Consider the following 26,034-nt stretch of genomic DNA (forward strand, 5'->3'; position numbering starts at 1 on the left):
TGGGTAATTCGTGTCAGACCCATTTGGGCCACACCTGTCTAAAGGGGTTTAAAGTGGGCTTGCACCAGGATTCAACCATGAATGCCCCTATGGGCTTAAAGTGGGCTCTGTAAGGATCTTTAAAACCGATACCGATATTTACTGATATTGAATTTTAAAGCCAATATCGGCTGATAATATCGAGCATCCCTAGTTTTCTAAATATGTGTTTCTGCCCCAAGGGACAGGCGTCTGAGATTGGGCTATTATTTGAAGTGTTACGGTAGGCCTGCAACCTTTTTCAGAGTCCACTAATCAGCATAAATCAACACAGCGTAAACTTTGACCTATTTTGATGTTTTTTACATTTTTGGGAAGTTACATTTTTCATTTTCTGCACAAATAACAAAAATGACTGATGGATTGTTTTGGCAAAAGATCTACATGTATGCAATGTTTGTTCTTTGGTGACTAGCGTGACTTGAAATGTATTGAGTTACAATTACTCAATCTCAACATGCTTGATTAGCCTACATGTAGAGTTACTACAAGTTGATTAAGTGTAGTTCAAGAATACCTTGTAAAAACTTTGCCAGTTCTTTTTTCTCTTGATTGAACTGTTTGTTTAGTTGAAATAAGCTGGTATTGTTAGTTAGTAGCTAATTTTAACAAAACAAACAGTTTAAACCATGAACCATGAAAAATATCAGCTGTCTTAACTTTTTTATGTGCCAGCAACAACCTGAAAACTTCACAAGCCATAAATGTTACTAATTGCTATCCAGCATCAAAATGAACGAGCCTCTGAAGACTTTATACAGATACTGAACCTCATTTAAATGAACACAATCAACACTGTAGATGGTGACCTTCAGAGGCGAGTTGAAGTGCCTTAATCCATAAATAACAGAAACGTTTCAAATGAACAGTTCCTTTCTGCAGAAATACTGGATTCATGAACACAGATGAGGAACACAACACAGTCCACTAATGTAACTGTAAGTGTAACTAAACTTGACAACACTAACTACAGAAAATTACGGAAAAGGGTACAACCTGCAAAATGCACAGAGAAGACGGAAAAAGGGATGATGCTGTGTACGAAAATATTGATAAAAATATAACTGGTCAATCTGGAAAAGAGATCACCGACCGTAACGCGATGAGAATCCAGTCATCAGAACTCAAAGGTACTGAGATTAATCATGAATATTTTTAATAGTAGCACAGATTTGATCAATAATCGATTTATTGCTCAGTTGGCATGTTTTCAGTTGCTGTGTTGAATGGACAAATAAAGAGAATAAAGTGATGTTTGTTGAGATTCAGGAAGTGATGGTGTGACGATCTCCAGAGCAGCTGGTGTGTGTTTGGGGCTGCTGTGTGTTCTTCTGCTGACTGCAGTCATAGTGCTGTGTGTCCTCATCTATACGAAGAGCACAAACTACACGGAGGAGAAACAACAGCTGCTGACTAAAATCACCAACCTCACAGAAGAAAGAAATCAGCTACTAACTAACAATGCCAGCTTATTTCAACTAAACAAACAGTTCAATCAAGAGAAATATGAACTGGCAAAGATTTTACAAGGTATTCTTGAACTACACTTAATCCACAAATATTCAATGACAGACTTGTTTCTCTATTATAAATATAATTAGGTATGTACAGTAAATGACAATAAAGAGCTGATAGTTAAGCTGGATGTTCACAGATGGATGGATTTACTATCAATTCAGTCTTTACTATGTTTCCACTGAGACGAAGAGCTGGACTGAGAGCAGAAGATACTGTAGAGAGAGAGGAGCAGATCTAGTGATCATAAATGACAGCAAAACACAAGTGAGTGAAAGGTACTTGCTTAATCATATTCTGGGGGCATGTTTGTAACTAGAAGTGAGCTAAAATTGACAAAACCTTCATCTGAGGTTTACATATGGACATCCTTTTTAGTAAAAAAAAAATCTGATGGTTTTCTGTGAGGGTAATGGGCATGTCTAAACTGAATATATGTGTATTGTTTGTGAAAGGTTAATTGAAGTAAATGTTTGATGTAATTTCTTTCAAAAATTTAGGATTTTGTAAAGAAAATATCCAGTGGATCTCAAACCTGGATTGGACTGACTGATACTAAGTGGAAGGCACATGGAAATGGGTTGATGGCAGCACACTGACCTCTGGGTGAGAAAATAACTGAATTTAACTGATCATTATGTGATAAATGGTTCATTACACATAGAAAGCAACTCTGAACATCTGATGCAGGTTTTGGAATGCTAATGAGCCCGGTGGATATACAGAAGAGAACTGTATTGTTACACATCCAAGAGGATGGGATGATTATCCATGTACTACCTTTTTTAAATGGATCTGTGAGAAGAAAATTTTAAAATGACTTCATTATATGCAATCACTTATACATAATACATGTTTATATTTAGCATAAACATTAAAGGCCATGTTGCAGGTTAACCACCACTTTCGATTAATGGGTACATAAATCACTCAAGATATGTATATAATTTTTAAAATGTCCTCAAAAGTGGTCTTAAAGACCAGTTTTTTAGGTTTTTGGTATTACCGTTTTTTTTACGCAACATGGTGATGACGTCACGTTGGGGAGAAGTCGAGGAAAGGTAGCCTCAGCCTAGTATGATGCCGCGTTCCAGGCAAACCGTAACCCATGTTTTTCCAACCTTAAACCCGTGAAAGTGCACTGGAACGGCAGTCAAACCCGTGACTTCCCACCCGTGAACTCGTGTCTCGTACTAGATCGATGTACTCCGAGTTCTGACGTCACACAGCACGCGAAACAACGATGGCAGCCCCTACGGATAATACTGCCTACGGATGCAGTGTTTATGCAAGTGCTACACGTTGAAAAAACGATTTTAGGTCAATGTAACATTGCAATAAAATAAATAATCTAGCTACAATTCCCTCCACTCAAAAAGTTTGGCGTAACTTGCCTGGAACGGTACAACGTCATTAGTCGTGGAATGAAATAGTGATTACGAGCTCAAAAACCTGCCTGGAACGCAGCATCAGAACTATGGCGACTGTCTGGGATGAGGAAGAGGTGGCAAGAGCCAACATGTATGATGGCCCGCAGCCGTATAATTTCGAACCTGCCAGACGTGAGAGGGCAAATGAGGAATTGCCAAGAACTGATGGCCGTCAAAGCTTATTAAATGCATGGTCCGAGGAGAATGAGTGGAGAGTTGGTGAAGTGTCCTGGTGAGTTGCTATCATTTAGCATCGCAGCAATGAGCAATGGAGCTTGTCTACGAGCATCAGTGCACAATAACGACACATATATTTTTTACCGTCATTGAATAGCACTGAGTGAAAAATCTAAGTTTTCTTTATATCTAGTGGCAGTGATCATGACGTTAGTTCAGATAAGTACCGGTAACCTTTGTCATAGTGTCGTAGTACTGGTAAACTTTGTTTTTGTCATCTAGAAATAGATGGCATCATGCTAGCTATATGGACGTTTCTAAGCGTTTATCTCTTCCTCCGGTGAAAATGTTGTTGCAAACGTAGCCGCGTGTGTGTCGCTGTGTTTGGCAGGTGCTTGTGTGGGTGCTGTCCCATGGAAACTGCGTTGGAAAGCTTGTGCTGTAGGGGAAGTGAGTGCGTTTGGGTCGCTGTTGGTCGATATCTATCTATCTGTCTGTCTGTCTATCTATCTATATATGTAGTCTATCTATCTATAAATATCTATGTATTTATCTATTTACCTATAATCTGCGCTATCTTAATACTCTCCTCTACCACTCGTGTCTCTCTAGTCACTCTCGATGCTCTCAAGGCGGGCTTTGGTAAATTCTATCCCCAACGTGACGTGATGCAATGCATTGTGGGGGAAAGGAGACCGCTGTAAGATAGTACCTACTTTTTTGTATTATATTCCGTTTTGTGATACCCAACAACATAAAATACAATGGATAACAGTTTAAATGTTTATTACCAACAAGCAAATTGCACAAATTCATTAAAAAATTAACCCTGCAACACGGCCTTTAAGGAACACTTTAAAACCAAGAAATTTTGAGTCATTTTGACATTTAAAATTTTGGTCTGCCACAATTACAAAGTAAAGTCTTGAAATTATTAACTTGCACATTTACCTTATTTGTCATCTCTATTTGTCATCTCATGTCAAAGTTGTATTTTCAGATTTATGACATTTCTTATGTAATTCTAAAACAATGCTGATCACTTTCAGAAGTTGTAGTGATGCTTTCTTTTCAAAGAAAGAATGTAAAACATATATTGGTCACTTATACATATATTGGTATTGTTAAATATAATTTCACACACAAAGCATTAGCGTAACACATAATGAATATCTCTTTATTTTTATTCTCATTTTTATTATTCTTTCTTCTGGCAATGCCAGTATGAGTTTTTCATGGTTATATTGCAATTAAAGCAAATTTCAGGTTCAGTACAAGTTTAGCTCAAATTCAGTAGATAGCTTAATGTTTATTTACATGTTCCTTTATTTGTAAGTGTTTATCTTGCTTAATAAAAAATGAATATGGCCAAAGTTCACCATTCTCCAGTTTTCTTTGCACTTCCGATAAAAATGCTTGCTACACAGAAACAGTTTCAATGTGTTGGAAGTTGATGGCCAATCAACTTCCCGCAACCAGAGTTTATCCCTGGCAGCACCGCAGGGAAAGCCATGCAATACACCCAAACTTTTACACCAAACACTTGCGACCCATGTACACCTCTCTCATCCAGGCACGTGCAGAAGGGGGGGGGGGGGGGCGTTGGGTGCTTGAGCACCTGCCCCTTTGCCCCTTGGTGCCCAAAGTGCCCTTTTGTCAAAGCAAAATTTCCTCAAATTTTTTTTTTTGTCATAACGTACCCTTTTGTGAATGCCTGCCCATGCCCAATCTAAATATTAGTAAAATTTCTGAATAATAATTTAGCCGTCAATAAGATGACCCACATGATGACCTTTAACCTGACGAAGACGACCTCATCCGACCGGGAAGATTCGTCACGCCGCATACGCATTTTTTAATTGCTAGATGATATTTTCAACACCGCGGAAGCTGGTAAGTGGTGTTTCATTGACTGCGTTTACATGCAGCCAATAACCCGTTCAAAACCGGGATATTAGCAATAACCCGGTCACGCACAGCCATGTAAACACCGGCAAAAACCCGGATATGCTTATATCCCGGTTTTTAAAAACCGGGATATTATACCTGGGGTACCCCTTTTCTAACCCGAATATTTGGTCTTGTAAACGCGTTTTGGCATATCCCCATTAAAATGTGTGTTCTGCGCATGTTCTATTCGCAAGGAATCTTGGTCTTTTGAGTAGAGACGGCGCATAAAAAAACCCAGCGTGCAGTATAGAGGCACAGTAGTGTCAAGTGCTGCTGGTGGATCAGTACCAGCGCCAAAGCGCAAACAAAGACTATCGCTATCTGCCCCAAACTATTCATTATCCGCCTGCTGCTGCTGTTGTTGTTGTTGTCTTTGGATACAGGAAGAAGAATCGGAAATGACGCATATTGCGTCTTGTAGTCTGTACGTCCAGACGCTAACCGTGCGTCGCCGTTTACATCGGGATTGGTAACTCTCTCTGCTCACGCATGTAAACGGGTTATCCCGAATGTTTCAGAAACCCAAATAGTGACCTTAACCCGACCATAACCCGAATTTTAACAGCATGTAAACGGTGTCATTCTCAGCGAAGTGATTTTGATATTTATTTACTTATTATTATTTTACAAGAATGACGTGATGTGAGAACATGCAGATATGTTGTTTATATTGCGGTGTGTAGCCTGTAGTGTAGAAGTAACGTTAGCGTGCTGTTTGAGGGAGAATCGTTTCATAGGCATCGAGGGCAGAGGCGTCATGCCCATTCAAAGATTTCTGAGCCAAGTGGATTTTAAATGCAGCTTCCAAATTCAATGCTAAATTCAAATCTGTGTTCGCTGGCTGGCGCTGAGCCAGAGACAGACGCGTTCGTATATCGCTTCATGATAACCAATCAGAAACGATTCTGTTGCGCTTATGAATGCAATGGCCAATCAGTGACGTGCAGAAGAGTCGTCACTGAAACGCGGTGTTTTGTTCACTTGCTCCATAGACATCATATAGGTAGACGCCCCATCGAACGCTACTGCCTATTGGCACGAACGAGCCGTGGAGCCGCCATCTTGGACCGGTCGCCAGCTCCACTCAGTGTAACTTGTTTGCCAGGTGCAATGAGCTGTCAGCGCATTAAATTAATCATATCTCACTGAATACCTAACTGATTTTGGCGCGTCATTCATGCAGCTATGATACAGGACACATGGTTCAGCGTATTTTAATATTCATAATAGGCTTTACAGTTACATATTATATTCTGATATAAGATATAAGTGACCAGACGCCCAAAATCTAAATATGTGAGGTAGGATATTTATAAATCACACACTATAAATATGATAGCAGAAACAGATAGTTGCAGTAAAATAAGATATTTTAATAAGTTGAAGAAACAATTTATTATAATTTGTGACATATACACTCTCTCTGGTTCTCTCTCTCTCTCTCACACACAGACACACACACACACTTCTCCCTCCCTCCCTCTCTCTCCATCTCACACCCAAACACACACACACACACACACACACACACACACACTCTTCTCCCTCCCTCTCTCTCCATCTCACACACACACACACACACACTCTTTTCTCTCTCTCTCTCTCTCTCTCTCTCTCATACACTCTCACACACACACACTAAAACCCCCGAAAGAGGACTGTTTTGCAGAGTTTCTTTCACGTGCTCCCTTTCTGTAGTTGAAGAGAGGAGAGTTTGGCAACATGGTGGAGCCTAATCTTTAGAAACACAGACACAACCAATGAAAACATATCAGACTGATGGTTGTCGATGCCAAACTGGGTCTCCTCAATGTGCTCCCCAGGAAGGAAAACATCCTCTGTCCCAATCTCCTCCCGCACAATGTGTGTGACTGTTGACACCTTAGGAGCTTTTATTGCCGAAGCCTGGCGGATCAACCTCTCTGCAGCTCTCAGCACCTTATAATAAGAATACAAATAATACATATTTATATAGCGCTTTACACATTACTCAAATACACTTTACAGAACAGAGAAAATATGAACAAAGCAACCTTAATATACATTACTTCCTGATATCACGTGCGCAAACACAAATAACACAAATAGCTATTATGTTCTGTCGAACAATGTATGTATTAACTTCAGATTGGATTGTGTTGGTAATAAGCACTCAAAGTTACCTAACGCTAAAAGTAAGTTTCGTGCATCTAATAAGTGCTTTTTTGAACTTCTTTCTGATCTGAATAGTAAGTTATGTGAGAAACACTTGAGTTGAGGGAGGGAGATACATAGTCTAACTAACGTTAGCTAGCTACGATTTCAGTACTATCAAAGATCCTTGCTCCTTCTCAATTATCTGGATTTAAGGACAAACTACAACCAATAGTACAATAGTAATGTTTAATCTTACTTGTGAAAAGTAATCCCGAGCCGTACTTGCGATGGTCCGCCGATTAGAACAGGAAAATGCTGCACAGTGCTCTGGTCTCTTAACTGCTGCTACACAACGAATCTAGGAGTACGACCGGTTCAAGATGGCGACCGCAAATCTCATCGCCCAGCGGCCAATAGGGCGTCTACTTATATGATGTCTATGACTTGCTCGCTGACTGAATTATTTAGCGAATTCTCTCATCAGAAACAACAAAAAGTGCAGATGTGCATAATGTAATGTAAAGGGCTTCAGTGATTTTAATGGGAGTTTTTGAGAGTGCCTGAACTCTGGCTAGACTGAATGAAAATGTTCTTTGACAATGTAAATTTTCTTTACTCTCTAAAATGAAAGTGTTAAAATAAGTAACTTACAATATTGTTATTAAAATTTACATTAAATGCAAATTCAGTCATATTGGAAATATTTTATGTCATGATAGTCGGGGTATTATGTGTAGTTAATAGATTACACTATCCCCCCCCCCCCTTTATGTTATTTGACTAAACTATTATTATATTTCAGTTTTTATTTATTTTTTAACACGTAGTGTGCCTTGAAAATAATTATCACAACACTGGTAAGGCTTATTCAGATTTTCTCATTCTCTGAATTATCATTATGAAAATAAAAACAATTCAGAAATTAATTAAAATATAATTATATTTTAAATGTGACACACATAGTTTTTTTTCTACAATAGCAACAGTGTTTACGACAGCAAGACCACTTTAGCCTGTCAACTCAATATCTCTCTGTAAATAAATTTACTAATATCAATGTCAATATAAAATGAATAATATACCTGACCTCCCATCAAAGTGCTGTGTCAAGGAGATTAATAACACATGTAGCCTGTCATTTGTTAACATTGCAAAGGTGTTCAATTTTAGACAACAAGAACTACAACAGTAATAATAAAAATAAAAATAATAATATTAATCACTATATTCCAGTGTATCAGTTTTAATGTAATGTTTTGTATCAATATTTAAGGTGGACTTATTGATTAGGTGCAAGAGTAGTAGTGATGGTTAAACTAATAGATTAATGCTGAAATAGTAAATTGAGCCTTGTTCCTAGATGGATAGAGAGTGGAAAGTAATAGATCAAATGAGGAGATGGAGATAGAGGAAGAAAAAGAGGGACATGTAGAGGCACAAGTCACAGAAAGAGAGCAGGTAACAGCAAGCCAGGAGACAGAGGCTGGTGAGAAAGAGGAAAATGTAGAGGCACAAGCGTTTTCTATAGTTTTTACTATAACAGCTGTTCTTAATTATTCTGTAGAACAGAGAAGAAAAAGCCATCAGGTTGGGGCAATTTAAGACATTTCAGTTTCTAATCCCTGAGTTATTATTAGGTGGAAATAATTTTTTTTTGTTTTACTTTTAAACTTAAAATTGTCTCTTCTAATCTGTTTCTCTTTCAAAACTGCATCACAGCATTTGCTGCCGTATCAATACATAATCATCCATATCGATACACGCATCGACAAGGAATTCATCACAATATATTGCTGTATTGCTATTTTGAACCGCGCTATTTAAAGCCTTGTTCCATGTGCCCCTTTTATACTTTAAGCACCTGCCCCTCCAAAGGTCTCTGCACGGCCCTGCTCTCATCTACTATGTGATCTCACAGTTTGACAGGTCTGTCATTGGAAAGCACCACGTCCTGTCATGAATAATTAATGTATTTGCATAGGATAAGAAAAATCAGTCTCATGAGTAAATATGAGACAACGACACATCTGCAAAGTATTACAGTGTATTGCCACATCACAACCTGTAATGTTGACACGGTGCAGATTTTATACACAGAAGACAAAAAAATATTTAATGACCACATAACTTGATATTGTACTAAACTAAAACTTCTGTAGAGTAAATAAGTATTTAACCTGTACAAGCAGCCTGACCAAAGACCTGAATATCTCCTACAGTTCTCTGATGGTGATGTAAAAAAAAGTTTAGCCATTTTGATCCATTTATTGTCATTATATATTGTGGACAAAATAAGCTTAGTCTCATTGAGGAGTTTCTTTACGACTTTTTGAATGAGTACAAGCATCTCAAAAGACAGTGGAATAAGTTATTAAGAAGACCAAACATAACATATAAATGCTTGTGTGAACATGAACATGAACAACATGCTTCGGATCACTAAATATTTCTCAGATTTCCAATCTCCCCCATTCATTTTCTATGGAAGGTCATATTTGACCAATACAGCTAACAATCATTCAGTATCAAAAGTAAATACAAAACCAGTCCTAATTGAAGAAAAACAGAGATTTATAAGAAATTTTTGGTAGGGAACAACACAAAATGTTCTTCTGTGCGATTTTCTTTTTTTTTTTTTTTTTTTTTTTTTTTTTTTTTTACAAAATATAATAACCATTTCAAATCAAGTTTCTTGGTTAAACATTAGAGCATGCTAGTGTGATAAACAGTGCAGTTTCCATATTTTATTTAATACTGACATAATTATCCACAAATAATGATTTTTTTCACTTAAAAACTGAGGTACATAACCTAAAATCAATGAGACCTACGATCAATCAATTCCAAAAATAAACACAAAACCAGTCCTTATTGAAAGAAAACAAGCTGACAAAAAGATTGATACCAGTAGTAGGTGATAATATTGCATAACGAGAATTATAAGCTTTGTGCCCCAGTAATTTTTGACCGGGTGTCAATGAAACCATGATCCTGGTTTCTTTTCCTCTTTCTCTGTCTCACACAATCACGCACACACATCCACTCCTCCACTCATTATCTCTTTCAGCTGTTTCCCCTTTCGTTCCCTTCTCCTCACCTGTCCCCTTTTTTCTCTTGATTGTCTCTGCTTCTTATTCCCTCTTCCTAGCCCTGTCTTGTTGTCGGATTATTCAGTGACCTCTCGTGAGAAACGTCTGTTCTCTAGTCCTGTCTTATCCGTGGAAAGTGAGATCATAAATTCTGCTGTGAGTTATACTGCCATCAGACTGTGTATTATCCAGCTGTGCCTGTTTGCAGAGTACCTGTTCAGCGCCTGCCCATGGCTGTTCACCCTTTCTGCTGTCTTCACTATTTCTGACTGGCTGAATGCATCTCGGGGTCCCTGCATCTGTCCTCGTGGAAGTTTATGTTGATTTTCTAAGATCCAGTCGTCTGGCAGTTTGTGTTCTGACTCTGATTAATGCCTGTGATTTTTGTGTTCTAATTATTCATTGAGGACCATTTCCTTTATTTATTAAAGACTGTTAACTGCATCCTGCCCTGGTCTTCCATCGTTCTTACCTAACACCAGAAACACCACAAGTGTTGTAGGGATTGGAACAACCTGAGGGTTAAATAAAAATATTTAAATTGTATTTTTGGGGTGATTATCCCTTTAATTCTTCTTGAATTTAATAAACCGCATGCCGTGTCAAACCACAGAGTGAAATACTTTTTAAGACCATGCCATGTGATTTTATTATTGGGCTGCAAACTGCCTCATTGAAAATAATTATAATTTATAGGTCAAGTCTACAGTTTATTGTGCTACCAAAGTACCTATAATAACCATAAAAAAATTAATACATAATGCTGACATTTAATAATAAACCTGAAATACACCAGGGCTCTTATTTTGAAATTTTATATGCTTCTTCCAACTGTAAAAATATGGGGGGGGGGGGGAATGCACTCTTACAACAATACATGACATCTTGCTATATAGACACAATATAGTAAACCCTGTAATAATTAATCAACAGTAGATCATAAGTAATTATTTGAAATAAATGTGAGGCAGTCATGCTTATTTAAATAAATCATAGCTTTTTGATTATCAATGATCACATTAAGCCATAGCCATTCCTGTTTTTCTGTACCAAAATGTAAAATATGCTTCTAAAATACATTTTACAAAGTCAATTTGTATTCATAACTATAGGCCCACCCACTGGAAAAAGAAGCTAGCGAGTTGAGATCAGACTCTTATGTGAGTCATCAGCTTCAGATGTACACACTGACGTCACCTCAGCTGAACAAACCGAAAGCGAAAGACTGATCAAACTCTTTACGGTAAGTTCATGTCATATCATGTTATCGAAACAGACAAATTTCACAATACTTTTAACAAACTCTATAAAAAAAAGTTGACCCAAAGATGAAGCAGATTGATTGTATTGATCTTCATAATATTATTATCGTTCATATTCAACAATAAGCAACATGACAATAGATAGTATATTTCAGGACATAGATCAAATAGTTATAAGTTTGAATCCAGACATGTCTTTAAATGGTTGTAAGTTTCTATTCATTCTCACTGGTACTATTGTCATTATGTTATGAGTTGATTTGTAGTCTGCTGAAGTTCACTTCATTTTACACATAAAGATGTTTACCCACACTTTCGAAAATGTGTTAATCTGTTTACTACTCATCAATACTGTAATGTGGTTCAGTGGTTCACAGTAAGTCACTTTATCAGGTGTTCAGCTGTGTGTTTTTCCTCACTAAATGCAGAACTGAAATCTTTATAGAGACATAGAAGAAGACTAGCTGGCTCTAAAATGAGTCTCTGTGAGGAGAGAGAGGAGGAGGATGTTGATCACTATCAGAACCAGAGAGGAGCACCTCCAGAGTCCAGCTGTTTGAGTGATGCATCCATGGGACGACCCATTTATTTCAGTAAAGGAACGGGGACTTTCAACCACAGGTGAGACAATAACCAGCACTGGAGACATATTATATCTTAATCTAGTGATGCTCAACTCTTTAAATTACTGGACCCTTAAATAAACCCTCAAAATATCTTGACTTTGTTTTATTTAAAAAAATATATAGTAGCATATTGTTCCATGAAACTTTCAGTATATTTTGTTATAATGTATATCACCATTCTTTTTTTTTTCTTACTGTACTTTTCAAACCCTTAAAAATGTCTCTGAAAAAAAAGATATAATATTAACACACCATATGAATCAGGGGTTTAATCCAGATTTGCAGCAGTTATACGATCACATTTCATGATACACAGGTTGAAATTTAAGCCTCACATTTAAACCTCGTTGGTTCTCATATGCCAACCAAATGTCATGACTTTTGAGGATCTTAGATATTCACAGAGAAAAAAACAACAACAGCAAAAACATAAACAAAACGGACATCCCAAAACACATTTTTTATTTCATATTTTTTATCATATAAATTGTTGATGTCTTTCCTTAGTGTCAATGGAAGAAAGAGAAAAAGAACAGCATGTCCAGAGCCCATATATCAGCCTCCTGATCTAAGTGATGGACCAATGACCTTTAAACCCAGGTGAGACAATAACCAGTACTGGAGACAAGAGACCGATTTGAACATCAGGGTAGGCTTGTAGCAAATAGTTTATAACTAACGCTTTACTCTGGTTCCAACATTTGTTCTTAAACTAGACCATAGCTAGTAAGTCGTTATCTCTCTATAATGTATAGTCACATAATACGATGTTTTACTTTCAATGATCCAATAGCAGCCATCAAATTCACAAGCAGAAGTTTTGTTGAAATACCATGAATTGGATTCTTTATTCTGTTAAAAATATTATAATTATAACTTATTTTGCCTGGCCTGACTAATTGGAAAATTGTTCACATTGAAATATTTTTAATTACGTAAAATAATAGGTATAACTAATTGGAAATAATTGGTATTTGTATGTGTACATAACATTCAGAAACTGTATTTGAAAAGGATAAGTAGCAAACATACATAAAAGAATGTCGTTTTTTGGCATTAGTATTTATTAATATACATTTTCTTTCCTTTGCATGCACAACATGGAGTGATGTGCGCAGATGTGCACTGTTTAGACTAGGTTTGTGTTGAAGAGCCGCGAGTCATTTTTTCACATAATGTACTTGCTGTTAATATATACACAAGTGCAAATGTCGACATCATAAGTCATCATAAAGGATTGTAGTCTGCCAGGTGAAACATGAGCTTACAGGTACAGTTCACTTTTACAGTTCGTTTTATTCCAGCTATTACTCCTGTGGCCTTTGTGTACTCCTGTACACAAAGCACATTAAAAATACTCTGAGTTTCAGAGAAGATTCAGAGTTGACAAAAACAAATCTGACCTGCTTTAGATCAGGTTCAGCAGGCTCACAATGCTTGCTATAAACATATTTTCTATCCCCTTACCCTAACCCTAGCCCCTCAGAGGAAACTACTGGCATTTTTAGCTTTTCCAAAAACTTCTGATTTATGATTTGTGTTTTTTTCCTCTTGGGTACCAAAAAAAAGGTGTCCGACAAGGATTCCGGATGTTACCGTCTTTGTGGGGATTTTGTTCTCATAATGTAGGGAATATCAGGACCAACTGACCACACACACACACACACACACACAATTGGGTTTCCATGCTTTATGGGTTCATTCCATAGGTGTAAGGATCTTTATACTGTACAGACTGTATTTTTTTTATTCACTTACCCTAACCCTACATCTACACCTTACAGTGCAACCTGGACACATCGTCAGTGATTGTCCCGGGGTCATAGGGTGTTTCGGGTCTTACATCAGACACCCTCACCCAGGCGACCCAGCCGGGGGTGATCAGGCCCCGACTTGTGTCCAGGTAGCGCCCTATGCCACGCGTCCCCCCTCCTTAACCAGAGCCACCGTGTAGCCTTCTCAGCAGCTCCCAGGATGTTCTTGATGGCTCTTTGCCTATGCAGTCCGCAAATACCTGGACCCGATGTAGAGACTGGCCTGCGAAGCCCCTACAGCCCACTTCGACAGGCTCACAGCGGGCCTTCCACCCATTCCTCCGACACTCAGCTACCAGATCAGCGTACTTGGCCCTCTTTCCTTCCTGGGCTTCCTCTATCCTATCTTCCCAGGGGACTGTAAGTTAAAGTAACACCACCTGTTTACTCGCTGGGGACATCAAGACCATGTCTGGCCAGAGTGATGTGACTGCAATGGTGTCTGGGAACCTCAATTGCCTCCCCAGATCCACAAGGAGGTGCCAGTCTCTTGCTGTTGCGAGCAAGTCCCCTTGGGTCCTTCTAGGGGGCTGCGGCTTCTCGCCTGCTCGAACAAAGGCAATTACAGACTTGGTTGGAAGATGCTGTTTGCTGATGTTAATGCCAGTGCAGATGGCATCTGCTACTGCCTTCAGGATCTGGTCATGGCGCCAACGATACCGTCCATCTCCTAAGGCTTTTGAGCAGCAGCTGAGGATATGCTCTAATGATCCTCTTTTCTGGCAGAGTTGGCAAGCAGGTGAATCTACCAGGCACCAGGTGAACAGGTTGGCAGGACTAGGGAGGACATCATACACTGACTGGACCAAGAACTTAAAATGGTGTGGTTCCGCCTTCCAGAGTTCTGCCAAAGTGATCTTGCGGCCAGCTGTTTTTTCCCACCTTGTCCAGGCCCCCTGCTTGGACATGCCCACCACTCTGCTGAAGCGAGCTTCCTCCACCTCGGCTCGTACCTCCTCCTGGATAAGCTACCGCTTCTCCTTCCCTCTGGCCTTGATGTAGCACGGCTTGCGATTGCTACCTAGCCCGGCCCGCCCAGTAGCCACCGTACCCACCAGGGTGCTATCCCGCAGCCTTGCCTCTGCCCGTTCCACTGCCTCCTGGGCTTGCCACTTCTTTCCTGTTCTGACCTCTACCCCTGCTGAGGAGACCTTGGTTTCAACTGAGTCTCGATAGAGCAGGACTTCTCTGGCTCGTGTGACCTTGAACTCCTCTGTCAGACTACTAAAGGGAAGCTGTAGCTTGGTGTTATGGCCAAAGAAAGCAATGCTGCTTAGGCTCTGTGGCAAGCCCAGCCACCTGCGCAGAAATCTGCTGACCTTTCGCTCTAAGCCCTCCAACGGTGGTAATTGGGACTTCCTAGATCAGCAGTGGCCAAAGGAGACGAGGAAGGATGCCATGCTGATAAATCCAGGCCCTGAACCTACCAGGAAGTCCTGACTTATCCAATGCCGAGAGTCATGTGTCAAGGTCATCGCTGGTACCCTGCCATGCAGCGGTGTCCTTCAGGTTGTGAGTGAAGACTTTTCCCAGGCTCTTCACTGGCTTTTCCAACACTGATGGAATTCTGGTGTCTCCCAACATAAAGCAGAACTGATCAGCTACTTTTCCTTTCCTCAGGACCAGGGACCTGGATTTAACTGGCTTAAAGCTCATTCTTGCCCATGTGATGATCCGTTCGAGGCCTTGTAGAAGCCACCTGCATCCAGACACTGTTGTTGTGGTGACTACAGCAATTTCTGAATTTCAGAAAACAATGTTTAATTTGTTTTTTAAAAAATTGGGAATGTGAAACAGTAAAAGTAGGTGTTTTTTCTTATTTACTTGAACAGGGATGCTTAAGCAGAAGGTGGGAGCATGTCACATCTTAAAGACGAACAAATCTAATTTTGGATACAAATAAAACAAGACATGCCAGTGGCTAAGGGGTCATTTACACAACTGCATTTTCAGCCAAAAATGGGAAACTTTTTATGTGTTTTTCCTGTTCATTTTCACGACAACGGCGTTTTGGTGACTGACAACGCATATTTTTGAAAAGGAGTTTCAAAGTGTACGTTTTTGAAAACACCACCGTTATCATTTCTGTGTAAACACCCAAAATGGGAATCTTCAAAATTGGAGATGTTATGCTTGTGCGTAGTACGTGTTATGTATATAGACGTGCAGTAGGCCTACATGTCGATTTTAAAAGCAAGCGTGAACGAAGATACACAATAGTGGCGGATGATATTGTACTGTTGTTGCTGCTCAAGCTTTTGCTAACACTTATTTAGTAAAGTGTGGAATTCTTAAATGATATTACAACCAACAGTGGAGATGCCTCATATATAACATATAATCATCACTTTCTTACAGGTACTGTTTAATAACAAGGTGACAGCGCCAACTACTGGCCTGGCATACGTAATACAGCATTTTTGGCTGTTTTCGCATTGAAAATGTTGTCTTGTATACGTGAAACTTTTCCCTTTTTTTGACTACATTGTCATGTAAACGTATCCTATGTCACAGTAATAATCATAATCAAGTACAGGTTTTATGTGCTACATTAAGAATTAAAGTAAAGAATTAAGGCTAAGAATTAAGGTAAAAACAATTATAAAAATAAAAAAAGCATTTAATTCAAACAACTGCTGTCATCTTGTGCCTCTGTTTGGTATTGACTTAACATTAATGGTAGGCCTATGGTAATATTTTGAAGTGTTCACAGTTACACTACTGATAAGAGGTAAAGTCACATAATCTGAATTGTTGATGTTTTTTTCAGTATCACTAGAAAAAGGAGAAAAAGAGCAGCATCTCCACAGCCCAGCTGTGTGTCTTTGGAGAGTGACAGATCAATAAATCAGCCTCCAAGTCTAAGTAAAGGATCAGTGACTTTTAAACACAGGTGAGACAATAACCACTACTGCAGACAAGAATTATTATTTTAAACTACTCAGAATTTTTTATTTACTGTACCCCCATCATATTTCAAACCGCTGTAGGGGTTGGAATTTAAGTAAAAGGGGAGAATATAAAGTTTTGATTTGAAGTCCCAAATGAACTCAGAATTCATAGTGAACACAAAGACATTCTCAACAGAGTGCCGAATCCAAGACTCACCATGCTTAGAAGCTAAGGTCACTAAAAAGAACCATGCCATAAACATTTTTTTTTTTATTAAACCAGTTAAATGCAAACTGCCCCACAGCTGATTTGACAAAACAAAATCACATCAAGAAAAGTTAAAATATTAAAATAATTTATGGTTTCGATCACTACAAACAGTAATGTTATTGTCACAAATCTGTTTTGAAGTTACGGACAAAATGGTTCATACTGGTCATCCCAGATAGCAAGAAGTTTTGGGAAAAAAGCAAATGATTTTTGTCACATCTGGCCTAGATATGGGATGGCTGAACACATGTGGGCCAAATATTCACTCAGGGTTCCCACTCTTTCATGAACACCAGATTCAAGGACTTTCAAGGACTTTTTAAAGCACTATTTTATTAAGTCAAGCACCTTTGAAATCCACACCCCCAGCACATAACATCATGAAAGTCCTTACTGTACTTACCATTTCACTTACACTTAATATTTATATAAAGAAATGTCAGAGTAATAATGATGTTTTGAATGTGTAGGTTTTATTAAATTAAACCGTTTTAGACAGTCGTGTTTAAAGGACTTGAAATCCATTAAATTCAATACTGGCAATATTCAAATGCAGTTTCTGAAATATTGATAAAAAATGCATTACACTGGTTTTTAAAGAGTTTTTAAATTAAGAATGAATTTGTCTCAGCTTTTCTTTTTTAATAAAAAGCTCTTAAATGTTTTAATAACATATTAAAACCTGTTTACATTAGACATTTGCACATTCACTCAATAGAGACGTGAGGGGGCATAGCCATCTTTTCAGAAGTGAGGGGGACATTACAAAATAATATAAAACATTACAATATAACATTTCTGTAATCAATATAGCCTACCAGTCTATAGTTTTTTAATATAAGATTTTTTATGTTTTTAAAGAAGTCTCTTCTGCTCACCAAGCCTGCATTTATTTGAACCAAGGTACAGCTAAAGCAATTGTGAAATATTTTTACTATTTAAAATAACTGTTTTCTATTTGAATTTATTGTAAAAAGTAATTTATTCGTTTGATCAAAGCTGAATTTTCAGCATCATTACTCCAGTCTTCAGTGTCACATCCTTCAGAAATCAGTCTAATATGCTAATTTGCTGATGATCAATATTTAAAACAGATGAGTAAGTTTTTCAGTATTCTTTGATGAAAGAAGGATCCAAAAATCAGCATTTATGTGAAACAAAAAGCTTTCGCAACATTTAGAAAGGATTCTTAAATTGAACAAAAGTGATGATAAAGACATAATTGTACAAAAGATTTCTATTTCAGATAAATGCTGTTCTTCTGAATATATTCTTGGAAATTTATTCAAATAGAAAAGTTATTTTAAATAGACTAGTAAAAATGTTTCAAAATTGAACTGTTTTACTGTACTTTGGATCAAATAAATGCAGGCCTGGTGAACAGAAGAGAAAGTGCAGGGGACAAATTTCTGTGATATAAAGTGGGGTGACATGTCCCCCACGTCCCCCGCATAATGAAATCCATTAAATTCAATACTGGTAATACTCAAATGCAGTTTCTGAAATATTGATAAAAAATGCATTACACTGGTTTTTAAAGAGTTTTTAAAATTATATGCCACATACAGGAGCAGGACACACACTGCAGGGAGGGTACAACGGGGCTAAAGACACACCTTAAGAAAAACTGCTCTATTCTCTGCGCCTAAAATATATTACAAAATAATACATACAAAATAATAAATACAAAAATATAATACAAAAATATGTTTGTATTGACTAACGGAGAAACTGATTTAGTGTAAAGATAATTAATTCAATGTATTTGTTTTGTTTAAAAATCCTATAAATGTATGAGGTGGCAAGAATGGCCTTTTACCCCACACATCGCCAATGACGGCATTACGTCGAGCGCAAAAGAACCGGTGAACCGTTTTCTTCAACCGGTTTATTGAATCGAACTGTCTGAAAGAAATACTGGTGATCCGAAAACCGATGCAACCGGTTCTTGACTCATGAACGAGTCAAGCGTTCATTCGTTATCTGGCTCGGCTCGGTGTTCATCTTCAGTTCTCTCTTCACAGCAGTTCAGTCAGTGTACTGTTTGAGTAAATGAATTACTCCGGGATATTGGTTTGTTTGAACTCAGAGGGAGTGTCAGTCACATTAAAAAAGTTAAAAGCTTAAGTCATTTGTTGATTAATGCGTATTGAAAATGCGAACAGTTTCAAACGATTCAGTTCGATTTGGTGAACTGGTTCAAGAAGATCCGGTTACATCGAATGATTTGTTCGTGAACCGGATATCACAAACTGGTTTGTTTTGAACTCTCTCACAACAGACACGGAAGATAAGACAATGCTGAATGAAGTCATAGTTTGTTATTTTTGGACCAAAATGTATTTTCGATGTTTCAAAATATTCTAACTGACCCTCTGATGTCACATGGACTACTTTGAAGAGGTTTTTCTTACCTTTCTGGACATGGACAGTATACCGTACACACAGTTTCAGTGGAGGGACTGAGAGCGCTCGGACTAAATCTAAAATATCTTAAACTGTGTCCCGAAGATAAACGGAGGTCTCGCGGGTTTGGAACAGCATGAGGGTGAGTTATTAATGACATAATTTTCATTTTGGGTGAACTAACCCTTTAAGCTAAAATAATGTTTTTTTTTTATATATATATAATGTTTAAGTTAATACTTGTTCAAAACAATCACTTTAGCAGAGTTTGTACTATTTTCTGCACATTTTGAAAAAAAAAAAAATTTGTTCAGTCTATGCGTATAGGCGTTGTGGCATATCGGCGAAAATAACTTAAATTGCACTTTCAGTTTTGATCGTACAGATAAGAGCAATACATCGATCGAATCTTTAAAGGGTCTACTTTTATTTGTATACACACATAATAAGAAAACTTTGTGCATTTATAAAATAAAGAAAATAAACAGAGTGCACTGTCTGCAGCCTTTGTCTGCGTGATCTTCTTTTAGAAATGCGTCATTAACATGAACTGAAGCTCAACAAATACTCTACAAAGAGATATGAGATATTTCTATAGAAATCTTGACATGTGTACTTTTAAACTAAGCAAGTCTTATCGACAACAAATATTAAGTAATAAAGTAATCCATATGAAACCAACGCGATGTCCAGTCTTTCACGTCTCCCTTCACTAACTCTAATGCGACCACGCCCACGTGCTATAGATATATAATCATCCGTGTGAAACCTGCGGTGCGTACACATTATTAATATCATGTTTTTAAATATAATGGTTTCATTCTAAACATGGTGATTATCTCCAAGGATATAATATGGTATTTAACATCTGAATCTAACCATATCATGTCAACAAATGGAAAAGTCAGCAGTCTATATATTATCATGTTAATCATGGCGCCTTTAGTCAGCGGGGGCGCTTTTTACCCCAAATACCATACATTTACATATTCTTTCGAAATTTAAAAACCGTTGCTTTAATTATCATAAACAAAACTGAAAAACATAAGGAAGACCTTTGTCTCAAAATATATGCATAGATTTTTTAGCTATTCTCATTTGCTACTTAAATCTACAACATAGAAAAATAATAATCATTTGATCAAGCAAGCACAGAATCAACTTTGCGGTGCTGCGCACGATCGCATCAGAGATCAAACAGATAACCCCCCGTGTTTAGTTGTTTTTGACAGAAGCACATATTGGACAATTTAAAAAATAGCAGCATAAACAAAACTGATTTCAAATTTAATTCAAGCACTTTCAAGGACCTATGTTAGTTTTCAAGTACTTTCCAGGCCTTGAATCCATAGGTCTGAAATTCAAGTACTTTCAAGTACTTTCAAGAAGGGTGGGAACCCTGTTCACTATATATATATTTTGCCATTGCTTTAGAATTGGAGGGAATTTTCTTTTAAATCACATATGTGAATAGGTATATGGTCCAGATGAGATCACTCAACTGAGAACCATACTGGAAGTAGCTTATTTATGGCACACCAGAAAGGCTACTTGTCTGGCCGAAACATTGGTAACAAATAAACAGTGTATAAGGGATTGTGCAATTATATTTCTTCTTCATTTAAACGCTTGGTTTTAACACATGAAACCTGCTATAATCATGTGTTAGGTTCATGACAGTGCACATCTCAGCCTATTCTATAATTCTTATTGGTTGCTTTCTTTGCTTTAGCATATCCCTTGAATTCCTATTTTAATATTGAATTAGCATATCCCTTGAATTCCTAACGTTTAATGTAATTTATATCATACATCCACCTAGTGGAGAATCTTCTTTATTTCTAACAAGTACAGTTTTGATTATATTGATGCTAAAAAAAGAAAGAAAACTTAAACACATAAGACCTTTAAACAAAATATTCTTAGAGCCATAATATTTGCATATATTTACATTTACATGTTTCCTATATATAAAAATATGAACAATTTACACGTCTACATGCTATTAATATTTTCACATAAGTGCACGGGCGTAATTTCCTATGGGGACAGGGGGGACATGTCCCCCCCACTTTTCAAAATCCCGTTCGTGTCCCCACCACTTTCAAATTAGTTTGTTATGATTTTTTTTTACCGCGCGCCGTCATCGTCACGGAGGAGCAGGACCGAGCAGAACAGACATCCTGCCTGTCTGTGTCGATGCGCGCGTCCGTGTATAGGCAGGGACGTCTCGTGCACACTCTAAATAGTGTAAGCGCACTGAAAGTTCTACTGAGCAGCCGGTATCGCAGTCAGTCATGAAACGCCAGCAACAAATGACTTTAATGTCTTCATGGATGAAAAAAAAAGAAAGGAGATGTGAGTTGGTTGATTCAGCAAATTAGCTCAGGTCAGGGTAATCAAAATGTCTGTCTACTTATTTTTTTACAGTCTATGGTCTACACCTGTTGATGAGCTAACGTTAACATACACTGTTGCTAGGTAACTTCAGACCGTTAGCTAGCTAACCTAAACATTTAATGTTGCCTAGAACATTCTGTGTCCACTTTAAACAGCAGCGTTTTCTGTCAGCAATGTATGACAAACAGATGCTGTTATAGGCTACTCAACTCATTATACTCAGATGCAGAAATAAAATAAGTCTTAATAATAAATGTTTTTCTAAACTTGAGCTATTGTTGTTCACTTACAATATTTGTTCATTTAAAATGGAAGTTAATTTGTAAAAATTGTTTAACTTGTTCAAAGAAAAGGCTTAATGTCGAGCTAGCCTGAGTTAGCCTATATTTTATATAGTGTTATGGTTATGTGGTGAGCCTGAGTATAGTTTTACACATCAGCCCAGTCTAGTCTGTAAAGTTATTGATATGCAGTCAGGGTTTTTTTTACACATTAATCTGAAAATGAATGTGGCACACCCAGTTTTTAAAATGTACATCCAGAGACTCTTTTCTGGCTATGTGGACTCAATATGATCATAACTCAGTTGTTTTCATATCAGAGCACAGATGAGGTGGAGCTGCTTCAGAACAGAGAGGGTGAGATAGGGAAAAGCAGTAGCAGCACAACGTTACAGGTAGGTTATGTGCTGTATGAAAGGCCAGGTGATTTTGATTTGTTGGTGATAAAAGGGAAGAAGTGTACATGATAAATAGTGAATACAGTTTGAATATTATCAAATTAAATGTTCTTCTTGTAGGAGCCAAATTGCGTGTTGTTATTTGTTTAGAATATTTTTTTAACATGGTCATATCATCACATGGGTGTGGTTTCATATTATTTACCTGCTCACTTGTGTGGTGGGAGAGAAACAGAATCAGGCCCTGATATTTTTCTGTTGACTGTTATAATATAGTTTCAGTTGTGATCAACTTTTGTTTATTTTTTTTATGCCATGCTTTCATATCAGAGAACAGATGAGGTGAAGCTGCTTAAAGACAGGGAGTGTGAGACAGGGAGAAGTAGCTCAAAGTTGCAGGTATGTGCTGTGTAAAGGGTCAGGTAATTAATTTTAATTATGTCATGTCAGAAACAGGCTAGCACATTTTCATATTTCATAGGTGAGACAGGGAACAGGCGCAAGCGAAGAAGTGCAGGTAGGCAGGCAGGATGCTGAACCCAACCATGCTAACCCGAAGCTCATTGCAGTGCAGCAGCTCACCAACAAAACGCTAAGGTTCCAAGAAAAGTGGTACCGCGAATTTCCTTGGCTCCACTACAGTTCAGGAGTCAATGGAATCCTATGTTTTTTCTGTGCTCAAGCTTTTGGGCATGAAAAATCAAATTTGGCCAAGAATGCAGATCCAACATTTGTCAAAACTGGTTTCCGAAACTGGAAAAAGGCAACTCAAAAATTTGCAGAACATGTCCAAAGCAATGCACACAAAGTTGCTATCACTACCCACTGCCAAAAAACAAAACCAGTAGATGTCCAGTTATCTTCAGCCAAAGCTGCACAGCAACAGGAATCAAGACGGTGTCTCCTGAAAATTGCAGGCTCTGTACAGCTCTTGGCACGCCAGGGAGCTGCTCTTAGGGGCCATGAAGCTGAAGAGGGTAACTTAAACCAATTACTGAAAGTAAGATGTGAAGATGACCCTGGCTTAGAGAAATGGCTGTCAACAAGAAAACATGATTACACATCCCCTAAAATCCAGAATGAAATTCTAAATCTATTTGCAAACAGCATAATTAGGGAAATCATTAGCTCAATTCACATGCTGCCTCTCCTCCAATATTCCATTATTATTGATGGAACACAGGACATTGAAGGAACTGAACAGGAAGCCATATGTGTCAGGTATGTAGACCATGATTTGGTCCCTCACGAGGTCTTCTTGGGGTTTTATGAGGTCTCATGCACTACTGGAGAAAACCTAGCAAAAGTTGCCACAGATGTGTTGTTGCGCTTGAATCTTCCACTGTCTGGTCTGCGTGGACAGACATATGATGGAGCAGCGAACATGTCAGGCAACAGAAAGGGAGCACAGGCCAGGATAAGGGAGATGCAGCCACTGGCTTTGTTTGTACACTGTGGCGCCCAATGTGCAAATCTGGTCACCCAAGCTGCTTGTACAGCATCATCACTGACATCTGATGCCCTGGATTGGGTCCACAAGCTTGGCTGTCTGTACAAAATGTCAGGCAAATACAAAACAAAATTTGTGACTATTGCAGCTGCAGCATCTGGGACAGTTAGCAACCTGCAACCCTTGTGTCAAACAAGATGGACGACCAGGACTCCAGCAATCTGGTCTGTGCTACGTCAGTACGAGTCCGTGCTACTCAGCTTAGAGGACATGGCCCAAACAGATGCCTCAAACACTGGTGTGACAGCAAGAGGGCTCCTGGAGAGGTTTGGAAAAGGTACCACAGTTTTAGGGCTCATGATGGCCACTGAAGTAATTCAAGAGTTGGAGTGCCTTAATTGCACACTGCAGAAGCGAACAGAAACAGTGTCTGGTATGATCTCTGCAGCAGATTGTGTAAGGACCACCCTGAGGGCAAAGAGAACTGAGAAGTTCCAGGAGATATATAGCCATGCAACAGAGATGATTACCAAGCTAAATATTGAGCCCATAACCATGCCCCACATCCGCCGTCCACCAAAACGCTTCATTGGTAATGTCACTACTGCACTCACACCTAGAACGCCAGAAGAACACTACAGAGCTGATTTCTTCAAGGTGCTGGATACTGTGGACATCCAGCTGAAGGAGAGGTTTGATCAGGGTAGTCTGAAAACACTGACGAAGCTGGAGGAAGCCCTCCTAACTGGGGATGTAGACACTGCTGTGGTGGACCAGTATCCTGAATTAAACGAAAGGTCACTGAAGGTGCAGCTGAATATGTTTAAGCTCCAATACTCATACACAACCACTTCAGAGGCCGCAACTATTCTGAGGAAGCAGTTGCCTGAAGTCCGTGGACTTTTCAACCAAATTGAAGCACTTGTTCGACTACTTATGGTTGTTCCTACTGCCTCTGCGGAAGCAGAGAGTAGCTTCAGTGCTCTGAGGAGGTTGAAGACCTGGCTGAGAAGCACAATGTTGCAGATTCGCATTAAGCAGTCTGTCACATCCACAAAGAAATGCTGGATAAAGTCAGCAAGGAAAACATTTGCCAGGAGTTCATCATGGCAAATGACTACAGGAAGCATGTGTTTGGTTCTTACATGTGAGGAGACAGGACAGTATAGAAGGTTGAATAGTTAGTATATGGAGAAATGGGATTTAATTGATAGATGGAGGACAATGAAAAAATATCTTTATATTAAAGTTACATGTTTGTTTTTATGTTTGTGAGATTGTGTTTAAATTTTGCATCTCGTGTAACAAATAATCTTGTGTACCTGCGGTTTGGTGGATGTGTCTCTGACAAATGTCAGATTTAACAGTTAGTTTGAAATAAAAGTTTGTTTAACAGTGGAAATTGTGTTTCACATTGTTTAAATTATATTCACACACAAAACGTGAAAATTTTTAGTGAAAGTTTTTGACTTTCACTAAAAATGATTCCCTCAATAATTATTCCCTCAAGTCTTGGCTATTCAACAATAAATAAAGTAAGACATCTTTTTCTTATACATAGTAGCCTATTATTCTTTTTGGCATAATTTATCATTATAAACAACTTAATTATTTCCTGGATTTTGTATCACCATAGTCCCTAACTGTATGTAAATGGAGGAAATGGGATTCAAATCGAAAACATTTTTCCCCATTTTGTGTCCCCCCCACTTCTCAAACCAAAGTTACACCCTTGCATAAGTGAATGTTTGCACTTTTTGCAATAGTTGTGTATGGGTCTCTTTTATGGAAAGATAGATCTCATACAGTCACTGTTGGAAAGGGGTCAAATATGCATAAGATGCTGGAAAACCAAATAATACACAGGTCAGGGAGGATCTTTCTGAAGAACTGTGGGCA

The 26,034-nt window shown here is 38.2% G+C and overlaps 1 protein-coding gene and 1 pseudogene across 2 annotated transcripts; both read left to right on the forward strand.

The window, feature by feature from the left end:
• On the forward strand, nucleotides 1-2,426 carry LOC132099148 (C-type lectin domain family 12 member A-like). 2 transcript variants are annotated; one of them, XM_059505613.1, is made up of 5 exons: nucleotides 1-1,169; nucleotides 1,303-1,569; nucleotides 1,694-1,821; nucleotides 2,055-2,160; nucleotides 2,245-2,426. In XM_059505613.1, exons 1-4 carry the CDS (start codon nucleotides 1,043-1,045, stop codon nucleotides 2,151-2,153), a joined length of 621 nt encoding a protein of 206 aa, XP_059361596.1. In that variant the 5' UTR covers nucleotides 1-1,042; the 3' UTR covers nucleotides 2,154-2,160; nucleotides 2,245-2,426. The 2 variants fall into 2 exon arrangements, with proteins under 2 accessions (XP_059361596.1, XP_059361597.1); XM_059505614.1 differs by having other exon boundaries at nucleotides 1,309-1,569.
• A 9,622-nt stretch (nucleotides 2,427-12,048) lies between these two features.
• Nucleotides 12,049-26,034, forward strand: part of LOC132099126 (NACHT, LRR and PYD domains-containing protein 3-like) — a 476,979-nt pseudogene continuing 462,993 nt past the window's right edge.

The sequence above is a fragment of the Carassius carassius genome, chromosome 22, assembly GCF_963082965.1.
Source record: "Carassius carassius chromosome 22, fCarCar2.1, whole genome shotgun sequence".
NCBI classification, from domain to species: domain Eukaryota; kingdom Metazoa; phylum Chordata; class Actinopteri; order Cypriniformes; family Cyprinidae; genus Carassius; species Carassius carassius.

Excerpts from the sequence above, each read along its gene's own strand:
- LOC132099148 (XM_059505613.1), top strand. The coding sequence starts at position 1,043 with ATGCACAGAGAAGACGGAAAAAGGGATGATGCTGTGTACGAAAATATT. Across the intron at positions 1,570-1,693 it reads ACTGGCAAAGATTTTACAAG|ATGGATGGATTTACTATCAA; the intron begins GTATTCTTGAAC and ends GGATGTTCACAG. Across the intron at positions 1,822-2,054 it reads TAAATGACAGCAAAACACAA|GATTTTGTAAAGAAAATATC; the intron begins GTGAGTGAAAGG and ends TCAAAAATTTAG.